Genomic DNA, 27302 nt, shown 5'->3' with positions numbered 1-27302 from the left:
TAAAATGAGTTTGACACCCCTGCTTTAAATGATCATTTTTCATGCCAAGTTATCCATAAAACGATACCATGCAAGGTCTATCACTTACAGGCGATGCGGACGTGGGCCTTGCGGCTTTTGGTGGTCCCGGCCGAACTCCAGGCCACGCACTGGCACCAGAAGTCCTCGGGTCCGAAGAGCTCCTCCACTTGTTGGCGGGTGATCTCGATACTGGCCTCCCTCACCACCAGACCTGCAGGGGGCAGTAAAGACGCCGGGTTGGTCGTGCGTACGCGCTCGGCCTCGCTCTGAAGCCCTTCTGCTGAGCCTCCATGGCTGGATTTCGTGCTTAATATTTAGAGTTTTAAAAGTCCTACGGTTATCGGTATCAGTATCGGCCCAATATCTAGGTGTCGAGACCCGCAACTGAGGCTCATTAGCCACCAGGTCTTGATTTTATGCTTAATAGTTAATATTTAGAGTTTTAAAAGTCATATGGGTATTGGTATCAGGTATCGGTATCAGGCCAATATCTAGATATCATGACTCGCAACTGAGGCTGATTAGCCACCAGGCCTTGTTTTCATCCTGAATATTTAATATTTTGTGAGTTCTAAAAGTAAATTGGTATCAGTTTTAGAGGTGAAATGGGCATCAGTATCGGGTATGGGTATCAGTGTCAGGTATCAGTATCAGTCTTATATTCAGATGTCAGTCCTTGCAACTGAGGCTGATTAGTCAGCAGGCTCTGATATCAATCTAAATATTGAATATTTTGGGAGTCCCAAAAGTGAAATGGGTATCAGTATCAGGTATAGGTATCAGTATCGGGTATCGGTATGAGCCTTATATTTTGGTTTCAGGCCTTGCAGCTGAGGCTGATTAGCCACCAGGCCTTGATTTCATGCTAAATATTTAAAAATTTGGGAGTTTTAAATCTGAAATGAGTATCGATATCAGGTATCGGTATCAGTATCGGCATCAGACTAATATTTAGGTGTCAGGATTGCAACTAACGCCGAGTAGCCACCAGGCCTTGATTTCATCCTAAATATCTAATATTTTGGGAGTTTTAAAAGTGAAATGGGTATCAGTATCAGGTATAGGTATCAGTATCAGTATCGGGTATCGGTATGAGCCTTATATTTTGGTTTCAAGCCTTGCAGCTGAGGCTGATTAGCCACCAGGCCTTGATTTCATGCTAATATTTAATATTTTGGGAGTTTTAAATCTGAAATGAGTATCGATATCAGGTATCGGTGTCAGTATCAGGTATCGGCATCAGACTAATATTTACGTGTCAGGATTGCAACTAACGCTGAGTAGCCACTAGGCCTTGATTTCATCCTAAATATCTAATATTTTGGGAGTTTTAAAAGTGAAATGGGTGTCAGTATCAGGTATAGGTATCAGTATCAGTATCGGGTATCGGTATGAGCCTTATATTTTGGTTTCAGGCCTTGCAGCAGAGGCTGATTAGCCACCAGGCCTTGATTTCATGCTAATATTTAATATTTTGGGAGTTTTAAATCTGAAATGAGTATCTATATCAGGTATCGGTATCAGTATCAGGTATCGGCATCAGACTAATATTTAGGTGTCAGGATTGCAACTAACGCCGAGTAGCCACCAGGCCTTGATTTCATCCTAAATATCTAATATTTTGGGAGTTTTAAAAGTGAAATGGGTATCAGTATCAGCTATAGGTATCAGTATCAGTATCGGGTATCGGTATGAGCCTTATATTTTGGTTTCAGGCCTTGCAGCTGAGGCTGATTAGCCACCAGGCCTTGATTTCATGCCAAATATTTAATATTTTGGGAGTTTTAAATCTGAAATGAGTATCGATATCAGGTATCGGTATTAGTATCAGGTATCGGCATCAGACTAATATTTAGGTGTCAGGATTGCAACTAACGCTGAGTAGCCACTAGGCCTTGATTTCATCCTAAATAACTAATATTTTGGGAGTTTTAAAAGTGAAATGGGTATCAGTATCAGGTATAGGTATCAGTATCGGGTATCGGTATGAGCCTTATATTTTGCTTTCAGGCCTTTCAGCTGAGGCTGATTAGCCACCAGGCCTTGATTTCATGCTAAATATTTAATAAGTTGGGAGTTTTAAATCTGAAATGAGTATCGATATCAGGTATCGGTATCAGTATCAGGTATCGGCATCAGACTAATATTTAGGTGTCAGGATTGCAACTAACGCTGAGTAGCCACTAGGCCTTGATTTCATCCTAAATATCTAATATTTTGGGAGTTTTAAAAGTGAAATGGGTATCAGTATCAGGTATAGGTATCAGTATCGGGTATCGGTATGAGCCTTATATTTTGGTTTCAGGCCTTGCAGCTGAGGCTGATTAGCCACCAGGCCTTGATTTCATGCTAATATTTAATATTTTGGGAGTTTTAAATCTGAAATGAGTATCAGTATCAGGTATCGGTATCAGCCTTATATTTCACTTCTCATTTTGTTGGCTTAGCCTTTTAAGAGGTATTTGGGTCCCCCTTTAGCAGCAAGATGGCGGACAATCAAGTCAGCTCCCTCATGTTCACAACCTATGAGAATTTTTTAGAAGTTTGTTTGACAGTCCATGTATTTTTGTTGATTATCCAAATCAATTGTTTTTTTTTCTTTTAAGGAATGAAGTTTATTTCTTACCACAAGAGGGCAATGAACAACACACGCTGCCCCTTTAAAATAACCGCACTGTGACTCCCTCGCAGGTGCAGTTGTGCTCACTTTGCCGGAAAACAATCCGTGTCGTAAAACGGCGCTTTAAACTTTGATTTATACCACGCGATCCCTGAAAGCGATACTTATTATTTTTTTCCGTTTTATTTTATTTGCGTCAGCTGGAGTCACACACATCTGCGACCTCGCCCGAACTGAAATTTATCGCCCTTACTTATGGATCGGGATATCGAGAACTGGTCGCTGCTTAACAGATTTCAAATTGAAATGTGTGTCATTGATATTAACCTATCATGTATTGTGTTCTGCGCAGTAAGAAATGCTATCACGGGCCAGGTTAAGGGATGTCATGGTTCAGTGCCTGCAGTGCCTGTTCTTCTCCAAGAGATGGCAGCATTACACCATGTTCCAGTCTCCCGCTCACTCTCCCAATTAGCCAATCAGCAACCCCGACTATAAATACCCAGCCTCTTATTCTATTTCGCTTATTCGCTTTCGAACAGTGCTCAAAACATTTACTGTGCTCGCCTATCTTCTTATCCAATGACTTGAGGGCTTTGTATGTTGGGTGGGCGTGACTGTCTATGTGCGCAACTGGGATAGGCTGATGTAGCTGTCAGTCAAACAGCGTGGGTGGGTGCCCAAGTGAATGTCTTCACCCAAAACCAACTGGAGTATGGCGGCAGCTCCTTCAGTTCCCTCCTCGTCCCAAGACCTTCCTCACAGACCATCTTCTTAAATACGCCTTTTTAAGATCTTCATTGCTCCAAGACCACCTTCCTAAGTTCCTCGCCCAAGTCTCCTTTACTTGGCAGTCCCCTTCTCATCCCAAGACCTTCCTCTCCAACCAACTTCTTACAAGGTACTACTAAGTCCCAGTTCCACTTCCTCTTCTCCTTAGTTAATTGTGTGTTTTTTCTTCAGTTCCCTCCTCGTCCCAAGACCTTCCTCACCGACCATCTTGTTAAATTCGCCTTTTTAAGACCTTCATTGCCCCAAGACCACCTTCCCGAGTTTCTCGCCCAAGTCTCCCCTCCTCTGCAGTCCCGTTCTCATCCCAAGACCTTCCTCTCCAACCAACTTCTTACAAGGTACTACTAAGTCCCAGTTCCACTTCCTCTTCTCCTTAGTTAATTGTGTGTTTTTTCTTCAGTTCCCTCCTCGTCCCAAGAACTTCCTCACCAACCATCATCTTAAATTCGCCTTTTAAAGATCTTCACTGCCCCAAGACCACCTTCCTAAGTTCCTTGCCCAAGTCTCCCCTTCTTGGCAGTTCCCTTCTCATCCCAAGACCTTCCTCTCCAACCAACTTCTTACAAGGTACTACTAAGTCCCAGTTCCACTTCCTCTTCTCCTTGTTGTTCAGTTAACGCCCCCTGTTGGGGTTTTAACACATCTGTGTTTTACGAGGGAGGTCTTTGTGTGTTGGGTGGTCTGTGACTGTGTGTGCAACTGGGATAGGCTAGTGTATGCTGTCAGTCAAACACCCAAAAGAAACTGGGGACTCTAAGTGAAATGAGGTACACGCAGAGAAATGTTGATAAACAGCAGGTGCTCCGTTGATTGTTATCAGGTTTTCAACTGAGGTGGCTGCTAAGTAACAAGCCACCCTTTAACGCCAGATCCATTACCCATGAAACAGGTTCGTGGGGTTACATCACATGGGAAACCTCTACAATTCGGGGTAGTTATATTTTAATCATTGAGTAGACCTGGCTCATTTCGAGGTTCCCCGAAGCTAGCCAACTACACTACAAGGAGAAGCCCTCCTATTCCATTGTACTTTCGTATAATGACAATAAAGACGATTGATTCAAGCGCAATTGTGTTTTGTACATCTATGTTGTTATTTTGTCTTATACTCTCAGTCAGTAAGGATGTCATTTCGAGGTGTGTTACCCTTTTAGCGGGGGCTTCCGGTCCACACTAACCGCCAGAATCGAGGGATTACTGTACTCGGACAAGAATTGAGTGCAGAGGGGATATAAATAATGAGCGTTGGGGTTTAGCTAGGACTGTTTTATTCCACTCTCCTGTTTCCTGACAGACAGAAAGTAGGGAAAAAAGAGATTTGAGGGAAAAGAACATGCCATTTTAGTTCAGGTTCAGCGCATTCACACACACGTCTTGTTCGTTCTTGCGGGCGCGTCTTTTAGCGCTCATGCAAAATTAACGGAGAGCGGGTGGAGAGAAACGACGAGTGCTTGGCATCACAAAGGGAGAAACACGAAGCCATTTTTTTTCTTCTTCTGCTGGCGGACGAATAAGACGAAAAAATGGGCATAAATGGGCATATTGTTTTATTATTTGTTCCCATTATTTAAATCGATTTTATTTTTAACATTTTTTCCTTTTTTATTTAATTTGATTCATTTTGTTATTCTATTATATTTTCTAACTTTTTCGCCAGGATTTATTTTAATTGTTCTTTTCATTCTACTATATAGTCATGAATTTCTAGAGTTTATCTATTTGCATGTCATTCAACTAATTTCCCATGTGTTCTTTTTTTTTTGCTACATTGTCTAAATCAGGGGTGACAAAGTCATTTGAACTCGGGGGCCACACGATAGAACAAACATTCTGTCGGGGGCCGGACTAGTTGATTAAAGAGAAAGAAAAAGAGAGATAAAGAAATAAGAGAAAGAGGGAGGGGAAAGGAGAGAGGGCGGGACAAAGAAAGAAAAAGCGAGAGAGGGAGAGAGCGTGAGAAACAAAAGAGATAAAAGGAGAAGTCGTGAAAGAGGGGGAAAGAAAGGGAGCGGAAGAAAGAAATCCAAAGAGAAATAGAAAGACAAAAGGAGAGAAAAGAAAAAAAGGGCGAAGGGTAGGGAGAGAGAAAAAGAGAGAAAAGGAAAAAAGGAAGTTAGAGCAGAAGAAGTTAAAAAGACACAGAGAGAGAAAGAGACAAAGAGCAACAAAGAAAGAAATAAGGACAGGAAGAGAGAGAGAGAGAGAGAGAAAAAAACATAGAAATAAGAAAGAAATACAGAAAAAAGGACTGAGAGAGAGTAAAAAAATACAGAGGGAGAGAGAGAGTAAAAAAAAAATAAAAAAAGAGAGAGAGAAAGAGAGAGAGAGAGAGAGAGAGAGAGAGAGAGAGAGAGAGAGAGAGAGAGAGAGAGAGATAAAAGAGAAGAGAAACAGAAAGAGACAGAGAGAGACAGAAAAAAAAAAGAAAGTGGGAGAAATATAGAGAAAGTTAGAGAGAAACACAGCTATATTTACTCTGGGAGTGGTGCCTAGCTTTGGCGACATCCTTTTGATACTATCCAAACTGCAGATCATTTTTCTCTTGAACTTTCAGCATTGTCTCACCAGCCAGCTTGAACCCCCGGCGGGCCTGATATCTGACACACCTGATCTATTGACGTAGTAGGTTCTGGCGCGCTCACTTTCACTGCTGGGACCCGGGTTCGATTCCCATTGCATACAATAGTTTGCAGGTCTTTTGATTGATCATACCTCGTGTAGCATCACACATGAATAACTACTGTATGCATTTCCAATATAATCCGATTTATTTCACGGTATATAAAGCGCACCGGGCTAGAAGATAGATAGAGATATAGAGATAGATATAGAGATAAAGAGATAGATAGAGATATAGAGGTATAAAGATAGATAGAGATATAGAGATAGAGATATAGAGATAGATAAGGATAGATCGAGATATAGGGATATTTGAGATAATTAGATTGATAGAGAGAGAGAGATACAGACAGACAGATAGATAGATACATGTCTAGATAGATGTCTAGAAAGACGTCTAGATAGATACATGTCTAGAAAGACGTCTAGATAGATAGATAGATAGAGAGATAGATAGATAGATAGTAAGATGGAGATAGATAGAGATGGATAGATAGATAGTAAGATGGAGATAGATAGTAAGATGGAGATAGATAGTAAGATGGAGATAGATAGAGATGGATAGATAGATAGTAAGATGGAGATAGGTAGATAGAGATAGATAGATAGTAAGATGGAGATAGGTAGATAGATAGATAGATAGTAAGATGGAGATAGATAGATAGATAGATAGATAGTAAGATGGAGATAGATAGATAGATAGATAGATAGATAGATAGATAGATAGATAGATAGATAGATGGATAGTAAGATGGAGATAGATAGATAGTAAGATGGAGATAGATAGATAGTAAGATGGAAATAGATATAATAGGTAGATAGTAAGATGGAGATAGATAGAGATAGATAGATAGATAGTAAGATGGAGAGAGATAGATAGAGATAGATAGATAGTAAGATGGAGATAGATAGATAGAGATATAGGGATATAGTGTTAGTTAGATAGATAGAGAGATAGAGAGAGAGAGAGAGATACAGACAGACAGATAGATAGATACATGTCTAGATGTCTAGAAAGACGTCTAGAAAGACGTCTAGATAGAGATAGATAGATGATAGATAGAGAGATAGATAGATAGATAGATAGATAGATAGATAGATAGATAGATAGATAGTAAGATGGCGATAGATGGATAGATAGTAAGATGAAAATAGATAGATAGTAAGATGGAGATAGATAGAGATAGATAGATAGTAAGATGGAGATAGATAGAGATAGATAGATAGTAAGATGGAGATAGATAGAGATAGATAGATAGTAAGATGGAGATAGATAGAGATAGATAGATAGTAAGATGGAGATAGATAGAGATAGATAGATAGATAGTAAGATGGAGATAGATAGAGATAGATAGATAGTAAGATGGAGATAGATAGATAGAGATATAGGGATATAGAGATAGTTAGATGGATAGAGAGATAGAGAGAGAGAGATACAGACAGACAGATAGATGGATACATGTCTAGATGTCTAAATAGATGTCTAGAAAGACGTCTAGATAGATAGAGATAGATAGATAGATGATAGATAGATGATAGATAGAGAGATAGATAGATAGATAGATAGATAGATAGTAAGATGGCGATAGATAGATAGTAAGATGGAGATAGATAGATAGATAGATAGTAAGATGGAGATAGATAGAGATAGATAGATAGATAGAGATCGATAGCTAGATAGCTAGAGATAGCTAGCTAGATAGATAGATAGATAGATGGATAGTAAGATGGAGATAGATAGATAGTAAGATGGAGATAGATAGATAGTAAGATGGAAATAGATATAATAGGTAGATAGTAAGATGGAGATAGATAGAGATAGATAGATAGATAGTAAGATGGAGATAGATAGATAGAGATAGATAGATAGTAAGATGGAGATAGATAGATAGAGATAGATAGAGATAGATAGATAGAGATATAGGGATATAGTGTTAGTTAGATAGATAGAGAGATAGAGAGAGAGAGAGAGATACAGACAGACAGATAGATAGATACATGTCTAGATGTCTAGAAAGACGTCTAGAAAGACGTCTAGATAGAGATAGATAGATGATAGATAGAGAGATAGATAGATGGCGATAGATGGATAGATAGTAAGATGAAAATAGATAGATAGTAAGATGGAGATAGATAGAGATAGATAGATAGTAAGATGGAGATAGATAGAGATAGATAGATAGTAAGATGGAGATAGATAGAGATAGATAGATAGTAAGATGGAGATAGATAGAGATAGATAGATAGTAAGATGGAGATAGATAGAGATAGATAGATAGATAGTAAGATGGAGATAGATAGAGATAGATAGATAGTAAGATGGAGATAGATAGATAGAGATAGATAGATAGAGATATAGGGATATAGAGATAGTTAGATAGATAGAGAGATAGAGAGAGAGAGATACAGACAGACAGATAGATAGATACATGTCTAGATGTCTAAATAGATGTCTAGAAAGACGTCTAGATAGATAGAGATAGATAGATAGATGATAGATAGATAGATGATAGATAGATGATAGATAGAGAGATAGATAGATAGATAGATAGATAGCAAGATGGCGATAGATAGATAGTAAGATGGAGATAGATAGAGATAGATAGATAGTAAGATGGAGATAGATAGAGATAGATAGATAGATAGTAAGATGGAGATAGATAGATAGATAGAGATAGATAGAGATCGATAGCTAGATAGATAGAGATAGCTAGCTAGATAGATAGATAGAGATAGCTAGCTAGATAGCTAGATAGAGAGATAGAGATAGAGATAGATATAGAGAGATAGATAGATAGTAAGATGGCGATAGATAGATAGTAAGATGGAGATAGACAGAGATAGATAGATAGTAAGATGGAGATAGATAGATAGAGATATAGGGATATAGAGATAGTTAGATAGATAGATAGAGAGATACAGACAGACAGATAGATAGATACATGTCTAGATGTCTAGATAGATGTCTAGAAAGACGTCTAGATAGATAGAGATAGATAGATAGATGATAGATAGAGAGATAGAGATAGAGATGCAGAGATAGATAGAGAGATAGAGATAGAGATGCAGAGATAGATAGATAGATAGATAGATAGTAAGATGGCGATAGATAGATTGTAAGATGGAGATCGATAGATAGTAAGATGGAGATAGATAGATAGTAAGATGGAGATAGATAGAGATAGATAGATAGTAAGATGGAGATAGATAGATAGATAGAGATAGATAGAGATAGATAGCTAGATAGATAGATAGAGATAGATAGCTAGATAGATACATAGAGATAGTGATAGAGATAGAGATAGAGAGATAGAGAGATAGATACTTTATTCATCCCCGTAGGGAAATTCACACTTCCAGTAGTATCCTTGTGTTAAAAAATATAATAATAAAATAAAATAAAAGAAGAAGAATACAAAAATACCCAATACAACGTTTTGCTATAGAGTATTTAAATAGTGCTACGGAAAATACACACTGTAATAAAAATAAGGTAACATGCAAATGCGGGGGTGGGGTTTAATGCGGGCTTTTACTCCCCCGGGTGGAGTTAAAGAGCCGGTGACTCTGCTATTCAATTTGCGATTATTTTGAACAAAATTCGATGGTCGCGGATAACGCCGATGACGCGCCGACATCGGGAGTCACTTGTGACTTCACGGCTCTTACTAAGACTTCATGACGTGATTTTTTTTTTTCAGAGTACCAGAAAGATCAGCGAGGCCGGAGAGCCGCGCTCGAAATAAACTCAGCTGACCTCATCCGGTGACTTCATGCGGCTGGAGATTCGATCTCTCTCCTTCCAGATCCTTTTTCAAAGTCAGATTGATTTTAGTTCAACGTCATTTCTCGATATTTGGATTATAAGGCGCATCCCCCATAAAAATCGTCCTTTGATATATACTTTTCGATTATCATGCATAATTTATACTAGGGCTGCAACAACAAATCGATTATTAAAAGTGTAAGCCTCTAAAGACCACATCGAGTCATCGTGTTGAGCGAGATAGACTTAGCAGGTTAGTCGATGCGAATGGATGCATTGGATGTAGTTGCAAACCTGTAGTAGTACTTTATTCCAACAGAGGGCGCCCTAAGACAGTTTTGTTTTTGTTGAACCTTGCATATTTACAATAAAAATTGGTACTAAATATTTAAACACAAGGGAACAGAAAGTGCGGCAAAAATATAGAAAAAAACGATATAAAAATAATAAAATATATAAAGGAAAAATCAATATAATAATGACAATATCTCAAGACAAGAGCAGGCTTTACAGCATATTCTTCTTAAATTGCACATGGCACTAATAAAACTACAGTAGTATTGCAAAAAATACTACAGAAATACTACAAAATTCTCCTATGGAAATTCTTTAAAACACTTTCACAAAAAAAAAAAAACAATATTAGCATGTAGTAATACGATAATACAACTGTACTACTACAGAATGATCACACAAAACAAATTCTAGAAATATTACAAAAAATACTACTGGAGAAATACTACAAAATACTACAAGAATAAAACTACAGTAATATTGCAAAAATACAACATAAATACAAAAAAAAAATCCTCTAGAGATTATTTACAATACTTCCAAACAAATACTCCAATGTTACTGTACAGTAATACCATAATACAAAAACACTACTACAAAACAAATCCTAGAAATATACTACACAGATTCTGTCAAAATATTACAAAAATACTACTGCAGAAATACTACAAAAATACTACAAGAATAAAACTACAGTAATATTTCAAAAATACAACATAAATACAAAAAAAAAATCCTCTAGAGATTATTTACAATACTTCCAAACAAATACTCCAATGTTACTGTACAGTAATACCATAATACAAAAACACTACTACAAAACAAATCCTAGAAATATACTACACAGATTCTGTCAAAATATTACAAAAATACTACTGCAGAAATACTACAAAAATACTACAAGAATAAAACTACAGTAATATTTCAAAAATACAACATAAATACTAAAGAAAATCCTTGAAATGATTTAAAATACTTCCAAACAAATACTCCAATATTACCGTACAGTAATACCATAATACAAAAACACTACTACAAAACAAATCCTCGAAATATGCTACACAGATTCTGTCAAAGTATTACAAAAATACTCCAGCAGAAATACTACAAAAATACTTAAAGAATAAAACTACAGTAATATTGCAAAAAAGACAACATAAATACTAAAAAAAATCCTATAGAGATTATTTACAATATTTCCAAAGAAATACTCCAATATTACCGTACAGTAGTACCATAATAAAAAACACTACTACAAAACAAGTGCTAGAAAGATGCTGTAGAAATATTACAAAAATACTACTGCAGAAATACTACAAAACTACTTTAATGACAAAACTACAGTAATACTACAAAAATACCATCAAAGTACTAAAAATTCAACTAATACGACAAAAAATAAATATTAAATTCACTGCTTAAAACATGTACCTAACCTTATATATTATTTTGCTCTAATAGCGAGTGCACTGAATAAAACTACAGTAATATTGCAAAAAATACTACAGAAATACTTCAAAATTATCCTATGGAAATTCTTTAAAACACTTTCACAAAAACCCACCAATATCACCATGCAGTAATACGATAATACAACTATACTACTACAGAATTATCACACAAAACAAATCCTAGAAATATTACAAAAATAATACTGGAGAAATACTACCAAAAGAATACTACAAGAATAAAACTACAGTAATATTGCAAAAAAACACAACATAAATACTAGAAAAAAATCCTATAGAGATTTACAATATTTCCAAATAAATACTATATTATTATATATAATATTACCGTACAGTAATACTATGATACAAAAACACTACTACAAAACAAATCCTCGAAATATGCTACACAGATTCTGTCAAAGTATTACAAAAATACTCCAGCAGAAATACTACAAAAATACTAAAAGAATAAAACTACAGTAATATTGCAAAAAATACAACATAAATACAAAAAAAAATCCTCTAGAGATTATTTACAATACTTCCAAACAAATACTCCAATATTACCGTACAGTAATACCATAATACAAAAACACTACTACAAAACAAATCCTAGAAATATGCTACACAGATTCTGTCAAAGTATTACAAAAATACTCCAGCAGAAATACTACAAAAATACTAAACTACAGTAATATTGCAAAAAATACGACATAAATACTAAAAAAAAATCCTCTAGAGATTATTTACAATACTTCCAAACAAATACTCCAATATTACCGTACAGTAATACCATAATACAAAAACACTACTACAAAACAAGTCCTAGAAAGATGCTACAAAGAATATTACAAAAATACTACTGCAGAAATACTACAAAACTACTATAATGACAAAACTACAGTAATACTACAAAAATACTATCAAAGTAGTAAAAATACAAAATACAAAAAATAAATACTAAATTCACTGCTTAAAACAGGGACCTTATATATTATTTTGCTCTAAATATGAGTTTCAAGACCAATTTGATGAAAGTAATCTACTTAAAACCAAATATAAAGAAAGATAACTTGTATGTATAATTATTCATGTCAAGTCAAGTCAATTTTCTTTGTATAGCCCTTAATCACAAAGAGTCTCAAAGAGCTTCACAGGTTATTACACAGACTATTTTTCAGACTATTATTACATCATCCCCTGATCTGGAACCAACATGAGGGCAAGGAAAAACTCAAAAAAACCTCAACATGAGGAAAATGAAGAAACCTTGAGAAGGGGCCGCACAGAATGATAATACAAATATACGACTACAGAAATATTAGAAAAATAGTACTGGAGAAATACTACAAAACTACTTGAATTCTCCAGTAGTATTTTTGTAATATTTCTAGGATTTGTTTTGTGTGATATTAAATGAGAAAAAAACGGGACACGTTTCCAGGATCAGCCCCTCGGCCATATTTTTGAACCCAATGCGGCCCCCGACCCCAAATAATTACCCACTCGTGTAATAAAGCATACTCCGCAAAGTTGAGGTATATCGTTTCAAAAACCTCTCTTGAAATTTCCAGTGGCGTGTGCCAACTTCAAGGATATTTGTGTTTGTTTGTAGGACGAGGGTCAAGATCAGCCAATGAATGAATCTCCGAGCAGGAAGTAGCCCGGGGGGCCTGCATGAAGGCCTTACGAGGGTATCGCCGTGGCGACGTGTGGGCGTTTTCGGTTTTTTTCCTCCGAGTCGATGCTTTTAGCGCTAAAGCCTTCGACACAAAAGGTCAAGGAAAAACCGAAACTTTAAAACGCCTTCTCCGCAATAACAATAAGCTACGCCAAAAAACTTCAGAACGCCTTCGCTTTATTCATTTTTTGTCTGCGATTCGTTTTGAAGATTGATAATCAGCACGGCAAAATCCAAAACGAGACTATTAAAGGACTAGTGTAAAGGGATTTTTGGAGTATATTCTGAAATTCGTATTGAATATTGATATTCAGCGCGGCCGCAGTGTAAAAAATTGGTGAAATTATAAATTAATCCATTATTCCACTCATAATAATATTTCGTTGTGATCAAAATTTGTATTTAAAGTCCTTCTTAAAGACACAGTGTAATATTTAGTGCCTCCTAGTGGTTCCAAAAAACATTCATCCAGTAAAAGAAAAAATCATTCATTTGAATACATGAATATTATGAACTATCATACCAATGTTTTTTTTTTTACTAAAAGCTAGAGATAGATAGAGATAGATAGAGATGGATAGAGATAGAGATAGAAAGATGGAGAGATAGATAGAGAGAAAGATAGAGATAGAGATAAAGAGAAAGAGAGATAGAGATAGATATACATATAGAGATAGAGAGATGGATAGAGAGAGACAGATAAAGATAGAGATAGAGAGAGATAGAGATAAAGAGAGATAAAGAGAAAGAGAGATAGAGATAAAGATATAGATAGAGATAGAGAGATGGATGGAGCGAGAGAGATAGATAGAGCGAGAGATAGAGAGATAGAGATAGATAGAGATAGAGAGATGGATAGAGATAGAGAGATAGAGAGATAAAGAGGAATAAAGAGAGAGAGATATAGAGGGATAGAGATAGAGATAGAGAGAAAGAGAGATAGAGATAAAGATATAGATATAGATAGATAGAGAGAGATGGATGGAGCGAGAGAGAGAAATAGAGAGACAGAGAGATAGAGAGAGAGATAGAGATAGAGAGAAGGGGAGATGGAGATAGAGAGATAGATAAAGATAGAGAGATAGAGAGAGGGATAAAGAGAGAGATATAGAGGGATAGAGATAGAGATAGAGAAAGAGAGATAGAGAGAGAGGGATAGAGAGATAGATAGATAGATAAATACTTTATTTATCTATCTATCTATCTTTTAATAAAAAAAGATCATAGGTCCAGAAATTTCTGTTTCTTCGACACAGTGGAATCCCCACTTAGGTCGGCGCCATTTTTGCCCGGCATCCTGCCACCATGCAGTGCCGTGTATCACCAGACAACACAGCGCTATCTAGAGGTAAAATATTTGACACTGTAGTTTTAAAACTGGTGTATATAACTTTAAATGCCATAAGATATAAATATGTTTTCAGGTATCAGGCCTCTGGGAATGATTTTAGTATGAAAAAAAAAATCACTGTTGGATGGGAGGAGTGGCTTTGATCATATCGTTGTCTACACTTAGAAGCCCCTAACATTGCTTCCTGTATCCTGCGATTGACAGTTTGTAGGCGGTCCCTGAGTACGCATAGTGAAGCAGCATGGTGAGAGTAGTGGATGGATGGATAAGTACAGACAGTTAACAATTCAACAGCGTAATTCTGTCTAAAAATATGCAGCCTGGTCATGCTGGAAGGGGGAGAACCTCATGTGCGGTCCCTTGTCAAAGTCCCTTCATTTTCCTCATGCTGGGGTTTTTGAGTTGTTCCTTGCCCTCGTGTAGGTTTTAGATCAGGGGATGGTGGGATAATAGTCTGTGGTTTGCAATAATCTGTGGTCTGTGCAACCCCTTGAGACTCTTTGTGATTGAGGGCTAAACGAATATACATGACTTTAAGGTTTTTGAGTTTTTCCTTGCCCACATGTAGGTTTTAGGTCAGGGGATGGTGTCATAATAGTCTGTGGTTTGCAATAGTATGAGGTCTGTGCAGCTCTTTGAGACTCCTTGTGATTAAGGGCCACACAAGTAAACATGACTTGAGGTTTTTGAGTTTTCCCTTGCCCTCACGTAGGTTTTAGATCAGGGGATGGTGGGATAATAGTCTGTGGTTTGCATTAATATGTGGTCTGTGCAGCCCCTTGAGACTCTTTGTGATTGAGGGCTATACGAATATACATAACTTGAGGTTTTTGAGTTTTTCCTTGCCCTCATGTAGGTTTTAGATTAGGGCATGGTGTCATAATAGTCCGTGGTTTGCATCAATCTGTGGTCTGTGCAGCCCTTTGAGACTCTTTGTGATTGAGGGCTATACGAAAAAACATGACTTGAGGTTTTTGAGTTTTTCCTTGCCCTCATGTAGGTTTTAGATCAGGGCATGGTGTGATAATAGTCTGTGGTTTGCAATCATCTGTGGTCTGTGCAGCCCTTTGAGACTCTTTGAGATTGAGGGCTATAACGAATAAACATGACTTGAGGTTTTTGAGTGTTTCCTTGCCCTCATGTAGGTTTTAGATTAGGGCATGGTGTGATAATAGTCTGTGGTTTGCAATCATCTGTGGTCTGTGCAGCCCTTTGAGACTCTTTGAGATTGAGGGCTATAACGAATAAACATGACTTGAGGTTTTTGAGTGTTTCCTTGCCCTAATGTAGGTTTTAGATCAGGGGATGGTGTCATAATAGTCCGTGGTTTGCATTAAACTGTGGTCTGTGCAGCCCTTTGGGACTCTTTGTGATTGACGGCTATACGAATAAACATGACTTGAGGTTTTTGAGTTTTTCCTTGCCCTCATGTAGGTTTTAGATCAGGGGATGGTGTGATAATAGTCTGTGGTTTGCAATAATCTGTGGTCTGTGCAGCCCTTTGGGACTCTTTGTGATTGACGGCTATACGAATAAACATGACTTGAGGTTTTGGAGTTTTTCCTTGCCCTCATGTAGGTTTTAGATCAGGGGATGGTGTGATAACAGTATATAGTCTGTAATAGTCTGTGGTCTGTGCAGCCCTTTGAGACTCATTCTGATTAAGGCCGTCACACAAAAACATGACTTGACTTGACTTAAAAATATTCTACCTTCTGACGCCATCTTCTGGCCGAAATCTTTACTGCAGCTCCTTTTGCTGCGTGTGCATGTGTGTGAAATTCTTATACTTGCTCAACCAAACTCTTCTTTTTCAATCTTGTATGAGGTTTGGATTGGCATTTGGACTGTATTTGAAACATCTCTTTTCTGACTTTCGACATTTTCGTCACACAGTTTATGAAAACCACGACCACGCGCGTGATATCACTCTGATTTCGTGAGATCGTTGCGTTAATTTTTCAAGAAACCTCACCCGAGTTCTCGTCCACGCGTTCCTCCACGGTGTGCTCCTTCTGGTGCACCCATTCGCTATTGCACTTGAAGTAGATCTGGGTGGCGGGCGTGGCCTTGCAGTAGAGGTTGACCGGCTTGTTCTTGACTATGTAAGCTTCCTCAGGTTCCATCAGGAAAACCGGTAACGGTTCCGGAGGATCCGAGGGGAACGTTTCCGGCAGCTCGCTCAAACCGATGAAGTCGTCGTCCACTGGGGAAGAGGAGAAAAAAGATGAGCTTATAGGGAAGGAGAGGGATGAGGGTTAGTATTAATTTAATAATCCCCATTGAGCATCTTTAAACACAGAACTTCGATATACAGGGTTCGCACACCTGTTTTAATGGGAAAATCCAAGCACTTTTTAAGGACTTTCGAAGCCAATATTTCATTTTTTCCAGTACCATTAAAAGAATAAATCCAGTGCTGATCAAGAGAACAGGAGTCTAACTGTCAGGACCAGAACGGTGACAGGACCCACTTGCGTTACGTTTCTCTCAGTTTTTTTGGGAAGAAAGAAAAGGATTGCCCCCCCACGATCCGGTGATCGCTGGTCGCTGGAAAAAGGTCGCTCTGAGCGCGGAAGTGGCACTTCCGTGGCGAGCGATGGCGGTGTCGGGAACGGAAAAAACGGGTCAGTAACTGCGTCAGGAGAGCATGGTCGGGATCAGCAACGAGTCGAAAGCCGGGAGATGAGAGTAGACATGGTCAAGATCAAAAAACGGGTCGAAGCCGGGAAACAGATGGGAGCAAAAGCAGTCCGTCTGCGAACCTCAGTGTACTCTAGGCAAGCTTTTTCGACCCTGATTCCCACCTGTTTTTGCTCCCGTCTGTTCTCCTGGCTTCGACCCGTTTTTTTTCATCCTGACCAAGTCTACTCTCCTCTTCTGGCTTTCCTGGAGACTGTTATTTATTTCCCATTAAAGCTTACAAATTGCCGTATTAGTAGCACTCTTGGTCTTACTAAATCCGCATTTTTTCCCCAGAAAGACATTCCACTCTCCAACACCAGAACAACACAGAATATCAACACCACATTTTATAGCCAGTCAGGCATGTGAAAACTGACCCCCCCCAAAAAATCAAACTCTGCATTTCTGGTTTTAATGACTCAGATTTCCCAGAAAGGCATTTACCTCTTCAAGGCCAAAACAACCTTCCAATTCAACAAAATGTCTTGAAAACAATTAGATGGGTGGATCTATATGTGAAAAAACAACAACAAGTATTTGTAGCACTTTTAGTCTTCATTAATTAGCATTTTTCCCAGAAAGACATTCAACTCTCCAACGCCGGAACAACAGTGAATCAACAAGTTGTATAGGCAGTGAGTCAGTCGAGAAATTGAAAAAAATAAATAAAAAAATCAACATTTCTGATTTTAATGAATCAGCAGATTACCCAGAAAGACATTCTACTCTCTCATTCCAAAACAAGTTTGGCCAGGATCACACCCTTTTACAAGGAATCATGTTAGTCACTCTAGTCTTGAGGTTATTTAATCTGCCAAAAAGGGAAATACCACCCAAAAACTGATTCAGCAAATTTTCCAAAAAAACATTCTACTCCTTCAGCCCAAAAACAAGTTTGGCCAGATTCACACTCTTTTTCAAGTGACCATGTAGGTCACTCTAGAGGTTATTGACCTTGCCAAAAAGGGAAATGCCACCCAAAAACTGATTCAGCAGATTTCCCAGAAAGACATTCTACTCTCTCATGCCAAAACAAGTTTGGCCAGAATCACACTCTTTTACAAGGAATCATGTTTGTCACTCTAGTCTAGAGGTTATTGAATCTGCCAAAAAGGGAAATACCCCCCAAAAATTGATTCAGCAAATTTCCCCAAAAGACATTCTACTCCTTCAGCCCAAAAACAAGTTTGGCCAGAATCACACTCTTTTTAAAGTAACCATGTAGGTCACTCTAGAGGTTATTGACCTTGCCAAAAAGGGAAATGCCACCCAAAAATTGATTCAGCAAATTTCCCCAAAAGACATTCTACTCCTTCAGCCCCAAAAACAAGTTTGGCCAGAATCACACTCTTTTTCAAGTAACCATGTAGGTCACTCTAGAGGTTATTGACCTTGCCAAAAAGGGAAATGCCACCCAAAAACTGATTCAGCAGAATTCCCAGAAAGACATTCTACTCTCTCAGGACAATATCACGATATTTTACAAACAATCAGGTAGGTCACTCCAGAGGTAATCGACCTTGCCCAAAAGGGAAATGCCACCCAAAAATTGATGTCTCGCCTCAATTCGGCTGTTCTTCCAGCAACGCTAGTTTCAAATTGTTTAAGCGCTAATCTTCCGATCGGAATCCCCGTTTGTCGAGGAGGACTTAAAAAAAAAAATGGAGTTTATCAGTCCATCAGCAATTGGTCCTTGCCCTTGTGTCCTCCACCCCCCTGTCCCCCTTTCGTCCCGCACGGACATGCCGGAGCCTTGATGTCTGACAGGGGTTGCCTGGCGGTTGCCTTTGCGGCACCGAATAATCTCTTCCCGGTCCAGATATCTCCCTGTGATGTCTCTCTAATGTTATCTCGGCCTCCATACCTGCCACGGCCCCCCCGAGATGATTGCTGGGAAATGAAAAGGCGAGCGAGGCGAAGGGGTTAGGGGAGGGGGGGGACCGTGACCGTCCTCGCCGGGTCTTGTTTACTTTGCAGCCGACGATGAAGAACCCCGAGTGACCTTGTTTTCTTGAGATGTACAGGAATCCTGACTGCTTTAAGCTAATGCTAATTCCGGGGTTCATACGTCTTCTTCATGGCCAAATTCAAGCACTTTTCAAGGACTTTCGATACAGATTTCTCCAGTACCATTGAAAGAAAGAAATCCGGTGTGGATCAAGTATTTTGCAGAGTAAACACATATTTGCAATGTACACATGTGATTTGTAATTTCGTGTGTGCATTTTTCAAGACATATGCTGTTTAAATCTTGAGGAGGAAAGAGAGAGAGAGAGTTAGAGAGTGAGAAGAGAAAGAGAGAGAGAGAGAGAGAGAAGGAGGTGAGAGAGGAAGAGAGAAAGAGAGAGAGAGAGAAAGAAAGCGAGGAAGGGAAAGATAAGGAAGCAAGAGAGAGAGAGAGAGCAAAAGAGAGAGAGAAAGAGAGAGAGAGAGAGAGAGAAGGGAGCAAGAGAAAGAGAGAGAGAGAGAGAGAAGGAAGCGAGAGAGAGAGAGAGAGAGAGAGAGAGCGAGAGCAAAAGAGAGGGAGACAGAGCAAAAGAGAGAGGGAGGGACAGAGAGAGAGAGAGAGAGAGAAGGAAGCAAGAGAGGGAGAGAGAGAGACAGAGAGAGAGAGAAAGAGAGAGAGAAGGCTGCGAGAGAGGGAGAGCGAAGGAAGCAAGAGAGAGTGAGAGAGCAAAAGCGACACAGAGAGAGCGAAAGAGAGAGAGAGAGAGAAACAGAGAGAGAGAGAGAAAGAGAGACAGACAGAGAGAGCAAAAGAGACACAGAGAGAGCAAAAGCCAGAGAGAGAGACAGACAGAGACAAAGAGAGAGAGAGAGAGACAGAGAGACAGAGAGAGAGACAGAGAGACAGAGAGAGAGACAGAGAGCGAAAGAGAGACAGAGAGAGCAGAAGAGACACACAGAGAGACAGACAGACAGAGAGAGAAAGAGATAGAGAGAGAGAAAGAGAGATAGAGAGACAGAGACAGAGCGAAATTGAGAAAGAGAGAGAGAGAGACGGACAGAGAGAGACAGAGACATAGAGAGACAAAGAGAGAGAGAGAGACATCTGCCGTTAACCACGGGGGAAGAAGAAATGCAAAGCAAATCCACCAGAGACTTGTTAAAAAACATGGCAACAATTTCAAGCATTTAACAGGAACTTTACCCAAAATTCAAACACTTTTCAACCCTTGAAAACACAACAGTAAAACTCAAGCATTTTCAAGGATGGACCGAGCAAATATAACAAACTTAACATGACAATTAAAATACCTTCCACTGCACAGCAGTATGAAAATCAAGTAGGGGGAGATGATGCTTCACAGAACAATACCGTACAAACTAATGCCAGCGGCAATAGCAAAACAAACCCATCATTTATAAGCAGACTTGTTGAGAAACCTAGCAACAATTTCAACCATTCACCAGCACATCACCCAGAATTCAACTAATATTTAAACCTCCGAAACACAACATTGAAACGCAAGCATTTTCCAAGGATTTCAAGCACCCGTACGAACCCTGCAATTCTCCACTTCTGACTACGGCTTCAGTCCGCCCACGTTTTCAGCCAAAGGGACCGTGACCCAGAAAACCCGGAGCCGACGGAAACTCATTAAAGATTGCGTTAGCCGTTATCCCTCTCCTTCGTTTCTCTCTCGATCCCGAAGATCTGAGGCGGCCTCGGGGCTGAGCGCCAAACTCACCCACAGATATTCCAATTCATCAGCGTCCATATTCTAGTACATGAATGGAAGAGGTAGTTGAAGGTACTAGGAAAAAAAACTACCCGACTCCTTCTCCGACCTGCATTTGTGCCTGATGCAAGGGGGCGCTAACATTTTAGCGATCAAACATACTAATTCCCAAGCAGTCAGATAAATGCTAGACCCAAGTTTGAGGCTGCTGCGCGGGACTATAGTGATGGTTGAGAGGTTTTAGCTGAAAAAACAGCGTCTGATTGATCGCCAATTTCAACAAAGAGTGTATACAGTAATCTGTTTTTTTGCAGGGTTGCGTTCCAAAAACGTAGCACCATAGTCAAAAAAGTACAAACCTTTATTCGTTTTTTACTTAAGAAAAAAACCCAAAGTACAGGCTCAAGTATTTGTATAACGAAGTACTGTACTTCATTATCCTTTATTTTTTTTGCTAGACACAAGTTTGAGGCCGCTGCGCGGGATTATAGTGATGGTTGAGAGGTTTTAGCTGAAAAAACAGCGTCTGATTGATCGCCAATTTCAACAAGGAGTGTATACAGTAATTTCTGTTTTTTTGCGGGGGTTGCGTTCCAAAAAGTTGCATTGTAGTCAAAAAAAGTACAAACCTTAATTCATTTTTTACTTAAGAAAAAAACCCAACGTACAGGCTCAAGTATTTGTATGACAAAGTACGATACTTCATTATCCTTTATTTTTTAATGTATCGTCAAATCGTAATTTAGAAAAATACTGTTGCCGTTTTATTGCACAACAGTAGGGACCAGCTCAGTAGCCTAGATGGTAGTGTGCCCGCTTTGAGACTGGGAGGTCGCTGGTTCGTGCCTCGGCTGAGACATACCTAATTGGTATAATGGCGGCGCCCTCTGTTGGCTGCGGCTGCATCGACCCGCTACAACGGGTCAGGTGTATCGACATTTCGTTCTGTGTACATTGTTACAAAGAATGACAATACAAAGGAAATTATTATTATTATTATTATTATTATTATTACGGACTCGATCCACTTGATACTTTGTCGCCATCATGTGGACGTTATGAAAATCTGCATTTATCGTCCAATTCTGTCCTACTGAAACCATTTATTTTTCCATGATCAAAATTTTTAAAGAAAGAGCCAGGGGCAGAGGTTCGTTGACGGACTGACAAAGGAAAAATGAGAGCGCTGAGCTTAAAAAGACTACAAAAATAGAACAGAAATAGAACTACAGTAACACTACAAAACAAACGTGTGTAAATATTTTTCAAGACAAATCTCTCGCCAGAGATATGTTTGGTAGATATGTTTCTGTCGCATTTTATGTTAATTTTGCCGGAGATCAAAGAGATCAAAGCCAGGAGAGAGAGCTTACCACGTGTTGTGAGTCATCATTCTATTCATATTTCGTTTCTTTTGTCTTTTATTAGCATATTTGGTATTGGAGTCATACAAAAGTCATTGAAAGTAGTCAAGTTAAAGTAACCATACCCCACCCTGAACCAAGTAATTAGGGGCCCCAAATCTCATTTTGCTTAGGGCCCCATGAAGGCTGGGGCCCGTCCTGCATATACCATCTACTGTAAATCCACCGTTAGCTCTATTACACAGCATCCATAGAGTAAGGTGAGATATTTGCGGGGGTGTTTTTCACAGATCATATATATCCTATTGTGTGTGAGAGCGACGGGTGATAACGGATTCTGAATGTCAACGCCGTGACACCCAGATAAGCCCTCCACTATCCCTCGCACGCCTCAAGTAGATTTACTGTGCCGGGGAAGATTGTGGAGGAGGGGACCGGCGGCCATACATTTGCTTTACGTCATACTTAGAGGCGGCTTGTCGGTATTTTTTATTTCATGCTTCAAGTATTTGTTTATTTCCTCGCAAAAAATGGAGTCGGGGAAAAGGAAACTAGTCATTTCTGTCAAAGGATTTGAGATAGGGATGAACTATGTTTAGTCTGAGTTGGAGAGTGAGGTGTCTATTTGTTCCTCCGGATTTCTGCCAGTATAAAATAATACATATAGTATATATATATATATGTATATACATATAAGTATTTGTTTATTTCCTCGCAAAAAATGGAGTCAGGGAAAAGGAAACTAGTCATTTCTGTCAAAGGATTTGACATAGGGATGAACTATGTTCAGGCTGAGTTGGAGAGTGAGGTGTCTATTTGTTCCTCCGGGTTTCTGCTAGTATAAATGAATACATATAGTATAATATATATATATATATATATATATACATATAAGTATTTGTTTATTTCCTCGCAAAAAATGGAGTCGAGGAAAAGGAAACTAGTCATTTCTGTCAAAGGATTTGAGATAGGGATGAACTATGTTTAGGCTGAGTTGGAGAGTGGGGTGTCTATTTCTTCCTCCGGGTTTCTGCTAGTATAAAATAATACATATAGTATATATATATATAGATATAAGTATTTGTTTATTTCCTCGCAAAAAAATGGAGTCGGGGAAAAGGAAACTAGTCATTTCTGTCAAAGGATTTGAGATAGGGATGAACTATGTTCAGGCTGAGTTGGAGAGTGAGGTGTCTATTTGTTCCTCCGGGTTTCTACATATAAGTACTATAATACATATAGTATATATATATATATATATATATATATATATATATATATATATATATATATACATATAAGTATTTGAACACGCTGCTATTTTGCTTTTCCTCCCACTTTGAAATAATGTAAGGGACTGAAATTTTCATCGTAGTTGCATGTCGCATGGGAGGCAGATAAACTAAAAAGAAAAATCCAGAACTCATTCATTTGTGTGATATAGCTGCAAATAATTATTTGAACACCTGAGAAATTGAATGTTAATATTTGGTACAGTCGCCTTTGTTTGCTATTACCTGGATTGGGTAGGGTTACTTTAACTTGATTACTTTCAATTATTTTTGGATTACTCCGATACCAAATATGCTAATAAAAGACAAAAGAAACTAAATATGCAGGCTTGGGGAGTAACGGAATGCATGGAACGACAAAAATGATGTTGGCAAGCCGGAGATCAAAGAGATCAAAGCCAGGAGAGAAATCTTACCACGTGTTATGAGTCATAATTTTGTTCATATTTAGTTTCTTTTGTCTTTTATTAGCATATTTGGTATTGGAGTCATCCAAAAGTAATTGAAAGTAATCCAGTTAAAGTAAATCTACCCAACCCTGGCTATTACAGAGGACAAACATTTCCTGTAGTTTTTTTCCAGGTTTGTAAACAATGCAGGAGGGATTTTGGCCCATTCCTCCACACAGATCTTCTCTAGATCAGTCAGGTTGGGGCTAAGAAACACAAAGTTTGAGCTTCCTCCAAAGATTTTTGACTGGGTTCAGGTCTGGAGACTGGCTGGGCGATGCCAGAACCCTGATATGCTTCTTACCGAGCCACTCCTTGGTTTTCTTGGCTGTGTGCTTCGGGTCATTGTCGTTTTGGAAGACCCAGCCATAACATATCTGCAATGCTCTGACTGAGAGAAGGATGTTTTTCCCCATAATCTCACAATACACGGCCTTAGTCTGTTTAATGCAGGGCACTCGTCCTGTCCCATGTGCCGAAAAACAACCCCAAAGCATGATGCTACCACCCCCATGCTTCACAGAAGGGATGGTGCTCTTTAGCATGTACTCCTCATTATTCTTCCTCCAAACACGCTTTGTGGAATTATGACCAAAGAGTTCTATTTTGGTCTCATCCGACCACAAAACCTTCTCCCATGATTCCTCTGTTTCATCCAAATGGTCATTTGCAAACTTAAGACGGGCCTTGACATGTGCTGGTTTAAGCAGGCGAACCTTTCAGGCCATGCATGATTTCAAATCATGACGTCTTAGTCTATTACCGAGAGTAACCTTGGAATTGGTGGTCCCAGCTCTTTTCAGGTCATTGACCAGTTCCTGTCATGTAGTTCCGGGCCGATTCCTCACCTGTCTTAGAATTATTGAGACCCCACAAGGTGACATCTTGCATGGGGCTCCACTCCAATTGAGATTGACCGTCATGTTAAGCTTCTTCCATGTTCTAATGATTGCTCCAACAGTAGACCTTTTTTCACCAACCTGCTTGGGAACTGCCCCGTAGCCCTTTCCAGCCTTGTGGAGGTGCACAATTTTGTCTCTGGTGTCTTTTGACAGCTCTCTGGTCGTTGCCATGTTACAAGTTTAAGTCTTACTGATTGTATGGGGTAGACAGGTGTCTTCATGCAGCTAAGGACCTCAAACAGGTTCATCTGATTCAGGATGATACATGGAGCGCAGGCGGACTTCTAATGGGTGGACCAACAGGTCGTTTAGGGTCCGAATTCTAGATGATACGTAGGTGTTCAAATACCGTAAATTCCGGACTATAAACCGCTACTTTTTTCCACTCGGCGCTCGAGTACAAAAGGTAAGATTTAGACCGGTGGAATATATGCGCCGAGGAAGACTGCAAAGAGCTTGTGCATGAATTAAATTAGCGCAAAAATTCCCTCATCATGCAAAATGCAAAAAGAAAGGCACATGACGCAGCTTTCAAGCTAAAAGCAATCGAGCAGTCCGATAAAGAAGGAAACAGAGCTACTGCACGTAAACTTGGCATAAACAAATCGATGGTAAGACACTGGAAACGACAGCAGGAAGAACTGGAGAAATGTAAAAAGGCGAAAAAAGCTTTCCGAGGTAATAAAACTAGGTGGCCCGAACTGGAAGACCTTCTAGAAGACACACAGAGAGCAGATGGCCCAGGTGTTTCGACTGTGCAGATAAGACTGAAAACAAAAACAATCGCCACCGAAAAGAAAATTCCCGATTTCAAAGGAGGACTGTCGTGGTGTCTTAGATTTATGAAACGAAAAAGTCTGTCCGTCAGGAGATATATATCTAGTGGATATATATTTTTCCCACCCTTAGCTTTGGAAAGGTACACTTTTTTCCTTGGATTACTTTCAACGGACCCGGACTCTGCAGGTCTGCATCAAACCTTAAGTACCGGTATCATTTTCTGTTCATTTTGCCGGCTGTGATTTTTGGACCGTGTACTTTAATGAAGGACATTTCGTTTCAATCGCGGGACTTAAAGTCGGGTTTGGGTTTATTGTGTGTTTGTGTTACATTTTTTCATGTGGGCGCATGCGGCTTATATACAGGTGCGGCTTGTGTAAGTACAAAATCGGTTTTCCTCTTAAAATGTGGTGGGTGGGGCTTATAATCAGGTGCGCTCTATAGTCCGGAATTTACGGTACTTATTTGCAGCTGTATCACACGAATAAATTGTAAAAAATGCATGCATTGTGATTTCTGGATTTTTCTTTTTAGTTTAGCTCTCTCACAGTGGACATGCACCTATGATGAAAATTTCAGACCCCTCCATGATTTCTAAGTGGGATTAAAGACTTTTTTTTTCTTCACTTTGATTGTAAGATGCATTATTTTTCTATCTATGCCAGGGGTGTCAAACTCATTTTACCTCGGGGGCCACACGATAGAACAAACATTCTCTCGGGGGCCGGACTAGTAGATTAGAGAGAAAGAAAAAGAGAGAAAGAAATAAGACAAAGCGAAGGAGAGAAAAGAGAGAGGGTGGGACAATGAAAGAGAGGAAGGGAGAAAGAGAGAGAGAGAGAAGAGAGAGGGAGAGAGAATGTGAGAAACAAAAAAGATATAAAGACAAATAGTGAGAGAGGGGGAAAGAAATAGAGAGAAAGAATGATATCCAAAGAGAAATAGAAAGAGAGAAAGGGGGAAGGAGAGAAAAGAGAAGGAGAGAAGGAGAGAATGAGAGAAGGAGAGAAGGGGAAAGCAGGAGAGAGCGAAAGAGAGAAAAGGAAAAATGGAAGAGAGAGCAAAAGAAGGTAAAAAGACACAGAGAGAGAAAGAGACAAAGAGAAACAAAGAAAGAGAGAGACACAGAAAGTGAAAGAGAGAGACACGGAGAGTGAGAGAAAAAGGGAGGAAGAGAAAGAGAGAAAGAGAGAGAGAGAGAGAGAAGAAATACAAGTACACCGTCTTTGTGAGAGGCACCTGGCTTTGGCAACATCAAGTGGACATATTTAGACCTCCAGCTCGTTTTTCTCTTGCGCTTCTCTGAGCGTTGTCTCGCGGGCCGGATTCAATCCCTTAGCGGGCCTGATCTGGCCCCCGGGCCGCATGTTTGACACCCCTGATCTATGCTATCCAGAAATAGTATTGTAGGTTTTTCATTTACAAAAAAAAAAACAACAAGTGGCTGTGCGGTTAAGTAGACCACAAGGAGGTCTTTCTCTGTCCCCGTTTTGATACGCGGTGACACAGAAGCACCAAAGCAGTTTTACGACCAACTGGTAAAGCAGAGTAT

The 27302-nt window shown here is 39.1% G+C and overlaps 1 protein-coding gene across 1 annotated transcript in view; it reads right to left on the bottom strand.

Moving 5' to 3' along the window:
* unc5cb (unc-5 netrin receptor Cb) overlaps positions 1-27302 on the bottom strand; it is a 297939-nt gene that overhangs the window by 79862 nt on the left and 190775 nt on the right. Inside the window, exons 3-4 of the mRNA XM_088319989.1 lie at positions 16571-16801; positions 89-232 (exon numbers count right to left, since the gene is read on the bottom strand). Coding sequence (XP_088176115.1) covers positions 89-232; positions 16571-16801 — 375 coding nt within the window. The remainder of the gene's footprint in view (positions 1-88; positions 233-16570; positions 16802-27302) is intronic.

The sequence above is a fragment of the Urocampus carinirostris genome, chromosome 16 (assembly GCF_059441175.1).
Source record: "Urocampus carinirostris isolate Australia breed hairy pipefish chromosome 16, RoL_Ucar_1.0, whole genome shotgun sequence".
Lineage (NCBI taxonomy): Eukaryota > Metazoa > Chordata > Actinopteri > Syngnathiformes > Syngnathidae > Urocampus > Urocampus carinirostris.
This window is presented reverse-complemented; position numbering and strand designations above follow the sequence as displayed.